This window comes from Neolamprologus multifasciatus, chromosome 13 (genome assembly GCF_963576455.1).
Source record: "Neolamprologus multifasciatus chromosome 13, fNeoMul1.2, whole genome shotgun sequence".
In the NCBI taxonomy this organism is placed as follows: Eukaryota; Metazoa; Chordata; class Actinopteri; order Cichliformes; family Cichlidae; genus Neolamprologus; species Neolamprologus multifasciatus.
Genome location: NC_140451.1, coordinates 23,976,074 through 23,988,125, shown reverse-complemented (window position 1 = coordinate 23,988,125; position 12,052 = coordinate 23,976,074). Strand labels below are relative to the sequence as shown.

The following is a 12,052-nucleotide window of genomic DNA, read 5'->3' as shown; positions in this document are numbered from 1 at the left end:
ATCAGAAGTGAGAAGCCTTATCAAAGCGGTACATGTGCAGGCATGGGTGACTTGACAGATAATCACAAGTGTTCTCTTTGTGTCCTCAGACAATGCTGTGAGCATTGTATTATCCTGCAGGTACTACAGAAGCAAAGACTATCACTGTAATGCTTCACTTTAAAACAAATGTGGTGACAGACACAGTAAATGTCCTGCAAACTGCTGCTCATAGAAACTGATACCACAGCTGAAGCATTTTCTGGTGGTAACAATAGCCTGTTTCTTAGCTGGTTTTTAAAAATGTCCAGTCAGAATGAAGAAAGAAAGAACCAAGAAGAGCAGAAAAGGGAAGGAAGAAGAGAAATATGGGAAGAGGGATGGGAATGAAGAAGGAAAGAAAATAAAAATTAGGGAAAGAAAAATGTAATGTGTAAAATGCAGAGAAAACAGAAAGAAAGGAACGTAAAGAAAAAATACTGAAGTACTGAAGGAACAAAGATGAGCAACAAAAAAATCCCAATGACAGAAAACTAAAAGAAGAGGGGGGAAAGTGAGGTAAGAGAAAGGAGATGTTACCGTGTAGAATTAAAAAATGAAGGAGCAGGAAAGTTAAAAGGAAGGGGAAGTGATCAAAAAGTATATAAGAAATGAAAGAAAATATATAAAATATTTTAAAAATGATAAAAAATGCGTTTTAAACCCAAAATGGTCAAAAGAGTGAGCAGGGAAAAAGGAAAAGAAGGAAGAACGGATGGAGCAAGGGAAGAAGGGAAAACACAACTGGGGGGTTAAAGGTGGAAAATGAGAAAAAAGAAAGAAAGAAAGAAGGAAGGAACGAAAGTAAGGAGACTAAAAGGAAAGAAGGACGGAGCAAGGGGGACTAAAGGAAGCACAACAAGGCATGCGAAAAGGGGTGGGAAGGAACGAATGAGTAGACATGTGCGAACAAAAAGGGGGAATGAAAGGACAGGAAAGAGGCAGTAAGAAAAAAAAGACAGGAAAGACCCTAGAGTGAAAGAAGAAAGGGAGCGAACTAATTCATTTTCACGTCGTCGCTTCTGTCCCGTGCAGGCTCGCTGTGCTGCGCGAAGATCGTCAGAAAACTCGTTCAGGCTGCCGTTAACCCTCAAACCGTCAATACGCACGGCACATTCTTCAACACGCTGAGGTTTAACGCCACCGGCGGCCCATCCCGCGCCTTACAGGCAGAGCTGCCCCGAGCACACGACAGAGAAGCAACCAGCGGGGCATCACAGGCACCGAGTGCGCTCGACAGGCACCTGAGGGGAGGTGAAAAACGCGCCTGCGGTACGTACCGGTCGAGGACCATGGACAGCGCCGGCAACTACTCAGAAGCGGATCAAAGGAGCCAGCTGTGCTCGTTTTATAACGGCAGCAGCTTGTGTGGGAACTTCACCGACAACACAAGCTTCGCCGAGGGGAGTAGAGGGAACAACATGGAAATCGACGCCAATCCGGTTATCATAGCGATTGCCATCACCGCTCTTTACTCCATAGTGTGCGTCGTGGGGCTGGTTGGAAACGTGCTGGTCATGTATATCATTGTCAGGTAAGGCGATTAAAAAAAGAATGAAAAGAAAAAACTCTTACACTGATATGAGTGGATGTTTGTTCTCAGACTTGTTGCACACAATCAGAAATGACTCCCAACATTAATTCACGGGTGTGTGTTTTCGTCGTGTGTTTTTATGAGGCCGAGGGAAACCATGTGCTTTCGGTGGTGACAGCGCTGCGAGCACAGCTGCCGTTCGTGCGTAAAAATGCCTCCAACAACGCAGCAAATTGCTACAGCGCCAAAACCCGAGCTGAGCGAAGGAAAGGGAGGGAAAGAGAAAGAGCGAAGGAAAACACACTACTTTTCACTTTAAAACAGTGGCAGCTGACATCTCTTCATCTGTCGCTTTTAACCACGAGCAAAAATGATGTGATGCTGTGACGTGATGACAGCACGCGCCATGTAAGTCTCGTGCGAACGCACACTCCACGTCCAATGCTGCTACCTTCTTGCGCGCAAAGGCGTCGGTGTCTTGTGTTCGAGCAAATTCAACGAAAGTCTAGAAATAGTTGGGAATGGTATTAAAACAAACACCTGCTAATATAAAGCCTGCAAGTGCTAAAGGTTACACAGGTTCCCCGGCTCTGAATCCACACATTAGATGAGCAGATTTGTGGATATTTGCTTTCTAAAAACAGACATAAGCTATATGTTCAAGCATGTTCTCTGTTGCTTCTTACGTATAGATAACCAACCTTCTTGCCAAATTTCATATATCATGTTCACATCTCACTGATACATCTATCTAAAATGCCTTCCCTTCACGGGGTCAGCTTTTATCATTTCAATCACTTGGTACAAGAAGCACAGGCTGATCATACGTGTTTAGTCCTACAGACTTAAAATCTGAGGCCACTTGCCTTTTTATTGTCAGTGTAGACCAACTGGAATAATAGAAATAGTCTTAGTTTCATTGTTCATAATCAAAATGGTTCACCACTGATTAAAAAAAACTTCCACCTACTTCAGTGGACCTCACTGTCAGAAGCAGGATTTCACTGGTCTTTAATTACACACGAACCCCTGACATTTATGTCAGTTAAACGCTCCCTGGTGTTGTGGATTTGTTTATGATTTATATATATATATATATATATATATATATATATATATATATATATATATATATATATACACACACCTGTATAGACCAGACATATACTCACATATATATTAAAATATATACTTGTATGCACTTTATATATATACCTGCACTGGAATTTTTATATAATGGAATCTCTGTGATAAGCATTTAACCTACATGTTTAAAATCACAAGACCCACACATCTGGGTCAAATATTATCCACAATTATATTAATGAAGTTTGTGCCACTTGTTGTATAAGCATATGTGATCAATACTGTTTGAAATGAAGTAATTAGGATCATCAAGTAACCTTTCATTGTGTTATGGCCAACGGTGACAAGTCCAAACAGGGTTAAATAAACTTGGCCCTGCTAAGATGCACCTGGGAGCCTCTCTGCCTGTCTTTGTTGCCAGAAGGTGGTGAACCACCCATTTTTAACCAATATGGGAAACAAACTTGGCCCGGCTGAGAGTGCACCTGGGACACTTTAGGCTCGTTTAGGTAATAAAAAGAAGCTGGACTGGTGGAGCAGGATGAGGATGTAAAAAGCAAGAATACCTTAAGGGCTGAGGGAACAAAAACTGCTTGGCAGCCAGTGGTCAAAGTTAGGAGTTAGGAGGACAGAGATAAAAGATGGTGAGCCTTCAATTTTTTCCACTTAGTGATTGCCTGCTTAATTGGTCCAGTAGAGTCATTGAAGTGTGACAGTGCACAGAATTTGCCTTCATGCAAGTGATTGCCGAGGTGACTTCTCTGGCTATGTTGACTTCCTTCACCGCTAATAGAATATATAACACTTATAATTCTCCTCACTTGTCCACTAATTCAAGGGCAGGTGAATGCTCATGCACACATCATCCCCACACTAATTGCAGTCTGAGTGCTTCCTGAAATACACCTGTTTTCCTAAAGAATGCGCACAACTACGCCGGATGTTTTTTCCTCTCTCCCTTTTTATTCCCACATCTGTGCCGGATGTTTCCTGCACCAAATCACTTGCAGCGAATCTTCTCCCTTCTGCCTCCATAGCAACAAACCTGAGTGAAAAACAAAGGAAGAACAATGCAAAACTGTAAAATGTCTTCTGATGTCTGGCAGTTATCAGTTGGTGTGTTAAAGCCATCAACACAGACTGTATATGGTGAAGGGCATCACTTTCTCATCCTCAGCTGTTTTACCAAAGCATAATAAAAAGGAACCCACCCAATGATCCCTGGCTACTCTCCATAGTAATCAGAAGGCTGTAAGTCCTAATCCTGACAGGCAGCCTGGAGCCTGCGCAGGCACTTCTGTGACCAAAAAAGTTTTAAGGATTTGTGCAACTTTTTGAGCAAATGAGACTTTGTAGGAATTGCAAGGATGCTAGAAAATATGTTTAATTTTCACCAAAACCACAGTCCACCAGGGTCATTAGCATTCATTATTCTCTTTGTCTTTCTCCCCTTCTCTGCATGTCTTATGCTCTTTTCTTTATGTCAGCAAACTGAGAGTGAACTGCCATTTAGCTAATGATACACTGTGGATATTTACTTGCAAACAGAAATGTAGTCTTGAATTCTCTGTCCCCATCGAGCCGTAGTTGAAAGTAGTTTGTTGAAATTAAAAAAGAGACATCAGCTGCTGAGGGATATTTTCTCCCGCTTGCAGTCTGAATAATGATAACCTTAACGCCTTTCACTCTTTATCTCTCTGTCCTTTTGCTGACTCTTATGGCCCTTCACAAAACTCTGCAAACATCCGCAAACTTCTCGCAAGCAAACAGACATTAACAGAGATCCGCACGCTCAATCGGGAAAATCGATTGCGGATGAACAGAAACTGCTGGGCTCCACAAGGAGTGTGCTGCCGGCGCTGAGTGCTTCCTGTTACTATGGAAACGCAAGGAGGTGTTTTGAGCGTGATGAGTGCAAAGTGACTCCATCACCACCAAACTGAACCCCATCTATCCTCATGAGGAGCTAGACCTAGTTGGGCACATTTATCAGCTTTCAGTTTTTCCTAAACTGTAATCGATTGAACATCTGCAGGCTGACAGGCTGACCTGCATGCATCCAACCACTGCTGCTTCCTCTGTACTGCATATAGCTCCACAACAGATGGCAGAATTCTGATGGTACTCTAACACTCTAAGTTCTGCATATCCCCATTCATACAAGAGCTTCTCTCCAGTGACATGAAACATGAAGAATCTATAAAAAACTAATTGCTTGGGACCACGCTGATGGGTTTTTCATAGCTACCTGAAAAGCTAAAACAAGATAAGAAACACACACCTTGGTATGTGCTTTGTTGCTGAGCAAGCCACAGTCAAAAATATATGCTTAACAAGCATATTTTCAAAATCTAAATGGTATTACCTTTTAAATTCAGTCTGTAAAATGCATTTTGGCCTCGCAGGCCTTATGTAAGATTTCACTTTGGTTATTAGATTAAATGTCTGTTTCAGAAGGAGTTAGACAAGTAAGTCTAGTTTTTTGTAATAAAAATCCCCTTTGTGTTAATCTTCTCTCAGCAAGAAGCACTGTAGGGAAGGGCCGAGAGGGTAATGGTTCCAAAACAACTACAGCTTCAAAAGAACTACTTGATGTGTATAACCAAGACAGAGTGCACTAGCTTCATATTGACTTTATCTGAACTAAACAGATCCCGGGGGCCTTTACTTCAAGTCTACTGTAGTATGGAGATATGGAATAGTTAGATACATTAAGCTTTAAATGTACAGTGCTTAACAAATTTGTTAGACCATCTGTCATAAAACTGGAAAACACAAATATTTTAGAAATCTAGGAAAAGCATGTTTAAAACGAATCATTTCATTCTTATTTATTATATCAATAACAAACTGAGTTTACATTTTTATCATCAAATTTCAGCTTCTTAGAAGTCAGAAGTTAGTCAAGCAATGCATTCAACCACTACAACTAATTTGTCTGTTCAGGAGTGCAAATAAATAACTGAAATTTTTAAATCATCAAAAACGTGTGCTTTATTATGTGTTCTTTTTTGTGAAACTATGAGTTTGAAAATTCAGAGATTATTATTATAATAATGATATTTTAGATTTTTAAAAATCCTTTCTGTTAACGAGCTTGTTCATACTGGTAGAGCTACCATTGCACCTGTTGGTGGCCAAATAAATGTGTTATGCACTATGTTTGTGGACACAGCAGCTCCTTTAAAACAGCTGCATTTTGTGCAGAATAAAAATCTGACATTGTGTTACAGATAGTAACCAACAATTAGCAGGAAGTGGATTGCGTGGGAGGAGAATGACCTGTACCTCATTAATACAAAGTTGGTTGCTGGGTATGCATACTGAAAAAGGCGCCCTCAAAATTGACTTGTTTTTCTCTAGATCTTAAATGTTCTCTCTGATGAGTGTCGGTAGGTTGTGGTGGCTTGGGAAGCAGACACCTTTCATGTGAATTTTTGAGCATCCTCATGCATGATAGATGTGACTTCTAAGGCCTCTTTATAAAACAGATTTGTGAGAAAGTTTGATCTTTCTGTAACTTAAGCACAAAAACCACATATAAAACACTTTGATCTGAAAATCTCCGTAGGGGTATTGCATATGCGTCCCAGCCTGTGGTGAACTGTACTCAGGGACACTCTAATGAGCTTGATATTTAGCTTCGTTTATCGAACCAAATATTTTTTCTCCCACTAAATGGCATGTGTTGCCTGGCTTTTTCTTCTTCTCGTTTTAGTTTAAGGCTATATTTGGGCTGATGTTATATAAGAACAAATCATAATTCAGATGCTGTCAGTTGAGGCGGATTTAAGATTTACAGATTAAAGCTGCACAACTTACAATATTTATAGACTTGGTTTTTGTTTCGCTAATCTTTTTGGAATCAAATGGGAGCCATTCTAAATCTATAAACAACCCCTTCTAGAGTTGCTCTGCAGTGCATGGATTTTTCCAGGTACAGCCATGAGATCGTAAACTGACTAAATCAACAGCAGACACTTGTAACTCCCAAAGCTACCAGCACATTTGTATTCCTCCGTGATTGTACTTGGCACATACTTCTCTTCTTCAGCCAGCATCTGAGAAATGGTGTTTCAACCTCTTTTCTGTAACAGCTGGACATGCGGCAATCATGTTATATGGCTTTGATTGCTGATAACCAATGACAACGGAACATCTTGATAATTGCCTCTTGCATGCAGTTACCTTGTTTGCCTTTGAGTACAAACTCACCTAGAACAAAATGAGTGAAGACAAATTTATTTATGGAGTAACATTCATCCTTGGCAACAATAAAACTATCAGCTGCAAATGAAGAGTGATTGTTTGACTCGTGCATTTACGAGACGCCGTCTGAACCTCAGTGATCATTGCTATAATCAGTGAGCAGGAGACTGATGGCACAGCATGAACCTCAGAGAGACACAAATTCAGCGTGCTGCGTCATGCTAAATTTGTGTATGTGCGCACAACAGGGTGGTACAGAGTCTAATATCTTGCTAAGGAGACAATTGTGGGTAGACCATGCAGAGAACTAATTAGCCTGTCCTTCCTGTGTGTGTGTCTGTGAGTGATGAGTTCCCAAACACCACTGGACACTGCTGGAGAATTAGAGCTCTGTCAGTCTGCTTCCAGGAGCAGGTGTTCTGTTGAATTTAAAGACCGAACGAAACGAAGAAGTTAGACGACAACGGCGAGCGCTTAACCAGACTGTGGAGAAAGCAAAATGGGGTTTTGTTGAGTAACGTAATGACAGGCTCTTACTGTAAACACTGAGAGGATGAAGGAATGATTAATTAAGAGGAAACAAAAGTCTGATTTTGCGTCTTTCTGTACTCGATGATTGATGGGAGCTCTTGGCTCTTTTGTTCATCTGTCATTTCTAAAGTGACTCACTCTCTTACCCTAACTCTGCTCTTTATACTCTATGACAGGTGCTATAAAACACGTCTCTTTTCATCAAGGCTGACTTTTTAATGAGATTGGAAGGATCTGTTCTTCTGTAGCTCTTTATCTTTTTATTTTTTAAAAAGTATGACGTGCCTTTAAATTCATTTATTGCCACAACTCCCAAAAAGATAAGCAAGTAAACAAAGCAAAGAGGGCATGCGATGGCCTCACCTGAAGTGAAATTCATCACAGGTTGACAGTTGACAAATATTTTCACAGCTCTGTCGCACTTCCCGATAGAGGTCAAGTACTTCGCATAAAGCAGACCTTAAAAAGGTAAAGCAGACCACAAGCAGCAGAACTTAACAAGGTCTGCTTTACCTTTAAAAGGTTGTTTCTAAAGGAAAGACTTTGGATTTTATTTTATCTATTTCCATATTTGTTATTTCTCGGGATGGAAACTCATTACCAGAGTGAATCACATTGAAGTGCACAGAAATTGTAAAAACCATGAGCAGGGCACAATACAGACATTTTTGAATACACGCAGTTTGTGTGATTTATGTCATTGTGGTCCAGATAACCATATTTGGAGATTGTCTGAAGTGTTTTGCAAACTAAATGCAAGCATACCCAACTAGGCCAAGTTCTCATTGTGGTTTTCATCACAAAATGGACAATATTTTCCTAACACATGAATTTAATGTCTGCAAATACCTGTCAGAGCTGCCAAATTTCAGCTCAGCTATAATTTGATAACAGCTTTAACTGTTTTAATAAACTACTTTCGTTTTCTGTTGCATCCATATTGGATAGTTTCCATTCCTGATGCCATATTTTACAGGCTAATTAAGTGCTTGCATTAAATTAGTTTAATTAAATTCTTGGCTTTAATGCTTTAAAAAACAAACTAATTTAATAAAAGTAGTTTTAATGACATGCTAGTGACACATTATTTAAAATGTTAACATTATATTTTGCTGACAGGACAAAGACTGAAGTGCTTACAGATTTCAAGCTAATGATACAAAGTATAACATTAATTACATTATTTTGCAAGTGTTGCACATGTTCATGATTTTACAATAGTTTTCGTTTACTTATCTTTTCAGTGAGTCATTGACCTAAGAGTTGTTAGGTTGGACAGTGAATTATCATTAATATGAATTGATGTCTACACCACCATAACATCTTATTTCAGCAGCAGAAAACCTTGTCTCCTCTTATGTCAGAAAATCTTCCAAGAAGACAGAGTATAGGTACATGTTTTATGACTTAGTTTAGATTGCACATATATCTTATTTTATTTTACCTTGAGATTAATTACATATTTTTGCATTGCATTTTATTACATTTCAATATGGCACGTACATACAATCAAAGGGCTTAGTTGTTTGTTTTTTGACAGCTGTTGCATGAAGTTAAACTTAAAAACACGGCAAGTTCTAAAATGGAAACCAGTGAGTGGTTTTCCTCTTTTGAATATTTGTTATTACTCATTAAGAAAGCAAAACTATCTCTTATTCAATTATTGATTGATGGAACAATCAATAGATTACTCGATTACTAAAATAGCTGCAGCCCTAATATATATTGCCAAAAGCATTCACTCATCTTCCTTCGCACGCATGTGAACTCGAGTGGCATCCCATTCTTGATCCATAGGTTTTAACATGATGTTTGCCCACCCTTTGCAGCTATAGGAGCTTTAGCTCTTCTGGGATGGAATGACTTTCCAGAAGTTCATTTGTGAGGTCAGACAGGCACACAGTTTCTGCACTCATTCATCCCAAAGGTGTTCTCTCAGGTTGAGGTCAGGACTCTGTGCAGGCTGCTTAAGTTCTTCCACACCAATACCCCTCTTCTATATCCTTATCGAACTTGCTTTTTGTTCTGGCGTGCAGTCATGTTGAAACAAGAAAGAGCAATCCCCAAACTGTTCCCAGAAAGCTGCATGCACAAAATTGTCCAAAATGTATCGATATGCTCCTGTCACTGGAAATGAGGGGCAAGCCTGACTCCTGAAAAGCAAACCCACACCATAATCTCCCCTCCACCAAACTTTACACTTGGAACACAGCAGTCAGACAAGTGCCAGTAGTGCTAGTAGCTCTTCTTCTTGTTCAACATGTAAGCATAGACTAGAACACTTGTAGGTGTATACAGCCCCCTCAGATCTGGACGAGTTGTAGACTCAGTACCAGAGATGGGCAGTTACTTTTTTCCAAATAACGAGTAAAGTAAGGGATTACTGTTGCAAAAACGGTAATTAGATTACTGTTACTTTCCCGTAAGCACGCTGCGTTACTGCGTTACTAAAATTGTGATTTTTTTTGCGAGAGTGTCTCATGACAATGACGTAAGCGAGTGCGACGTTCGTGACAACAGCTGTGTTCAGATCAACAATGGATAATATATTGAGTGCAGAGAGAGTATGAGCGTGTAGCGTTTAAAGCGTGGAAGTACTGACCTTACTTTGAGTTTGATTCCATAAAAAGTGACAAAAACATTAGCGTCCGCTGTTCACTGCGTGGGAAGAAAACTTCTTTTTACAGCAAAAAACCCCTTAACTTCCGAGCAAGCACCGAGTGCGCTACCACGTAATGGGAAATTCACAGAGAAACTCGCGGATTCTTCCACTGACCGCCGCGGCACACCTGCACCAGGGCAAACCTCCGCCTACCCCACTCCTGGTTTACAGGTGAAAATAGAGCAACAGGACCGCTAGTCTTTGATTTTATTTATTTTCTGCTGTGTTTTACTTGCATTTATTTGAAAGAGTGAGTGTAAACACAAAAAATATTTTATTTTATGTGCTGGAATGTGCAGAAAATAGGTTTAAATGTTAGACAAATTTCTTCCAGTCAGATAATGTTGCATATAATTTAATGTTTGCTTGATGCATAAAGTTAAAAGATTAAAACTAATAAAACAAGTTTTAATTTCCATTTGATTACATTTTGTATGATGGATCATGCAGAAAAAGTAGAATTGGGCTGAAAGATCTATCGCTTTATCACATATTCAGGTTGTAAATCGTGTTTTTAAAAAGTAACTAAGTAGCTAAGTAATTAATTACTTTTGAAAATAAGCAATCAGTAAAGTAACGGGATTACTTTTTTGGGGAAGTAATCAGTAATTAGTTATAGATTACTTTTTTTAAATAACTTAACCAACACTGATCAGTACACACACAGTACCTCATCTAGGATACTGAATAATACAAGTACCTTTGTGTTTCAGGATTTCACTATCAAATGGTGTTAGAAAGGTGTCCTTCAGTATGACATCTAGTGATGTCTCTAGTGAGGGAGATAGTCATTGTTTGCTAATCTTTGCTGTTAGCTTTCTTTTTGTGCAAAACACTTGCTGTGAATAACCATATAATTAAACTTATTGATCTTAATCACCGTTATTACTAAGAGCAAAATCCCTGTGTGTGTGTGTGTGTGTGTGTGTGTGCATGTGATACCATTTCCCTTTGCACACTGGCTTCAAGAAAGACTGCTGTATAATGGGAACAGTAACAATGGAGTATAGATGGATGTCTTTTTCTTTATGCAAATTAGTTGTGTGGTTGAGGTGATAAAATGCTAAAATGTATCTCTTATTACTATTCAAAGCATTCGCCCAAACAATCATATTTTTTTTTATTGAACTGAACAACTGGCAGGAGGGACATGCCCAGTTGAAACTGTACTTAAGGTGACATAAAAAAAAAGTGACCAGGGTGCTTATTCAAACATGAAGCCTACACATGTTCACATGCCGTCACATTAATGGAAAGGAGTGCATGTCTAAAAGAAGATAAAAGGCACAGCAGTTCTATCCCCGTCACCATTTTTCTCTGATTGTTCATGGATATCGATCTCCTCGTATCACACTGCAGTCAGGTCAGAAGCATTCTGTTGATAGGTGCTTTTATTAAATGTTTCCATAACTGAGCATGTGTACAGAAGAGAAACTGTTGCCATCAGTGTGGTAAGATAAAAATATGTGCCAGAACATTAAAATATGAAAATACAGAATTATACTTTTTGAAGGAAAAAAAAATCTCTTAGGACGTTTAACACCTACAGTGGTGTGTTTGATGTAGAAAAGCCTGAAACTCCAGCTTGGTACTGAGTTCATTAATTTAGTTGAATATTATTTAAAATGCTGATTTTGTAGTCTTTTGTAGTCTTAACTTTACAGGCTGCGCAGTATTATAACAAGATAAAAACCTTCCTCTCGACACTCTTGAGAGGAAGGTTTTAGCTGCGAGACAGTTTAGCAATATTTACAAAATAACTATGAAAATCAAAAGACTTCTCAAATGGCTTGTGTGGGGTGGAATTGGAAAAGCAGAAAATACACAAAAATGGAATACTTCTATTATTTCAGTCATTAAAAAATAAATCGCACATAACTCCTGCAGCTTGTAAAATCATAAGTGCTTAAGTGGAGCAGCAGTTATTATTTTAGAATATAGGAAAGATGTTTTGTGTGAGTTGTCATGTGTATGTGTCACTGGCAACCTGTGAGCATTGACCCTCAGCTTGA

General features: G+C 39.2%; 1 protein-coding gene across 3 annotated transcripts in view; it reads left to right on the top strand.

Moving 5' to 3' along the window:
* Nucleotides 1–251: 251 nt before the first annotated feature.
* oprm1 (opioid receptor, mu 1) overlaps nucleotides 252–12,052 on the top strand; it is a 39,321-nt gene continuing 27,520 nt past the window's right edge. For 2 of the 3 annotated variants that reach the window (XM_085182742.1, XM_085182740.1), the window contains exon 1: nucleotides 252–1,552. In XM_085182742.1, the coding sequence (XP_085038868.1) occupies nucleotides 1,311–1,552 (242 nt within the window). In that variant the 5' untranslated portion in view covers nucleotides 252–1,310. The remainder of the gene's footprint in view (nucleotides 1,553–12,052) is intronic. The other variant, XM_085182741.1, reaches the window with a different exon arrangement.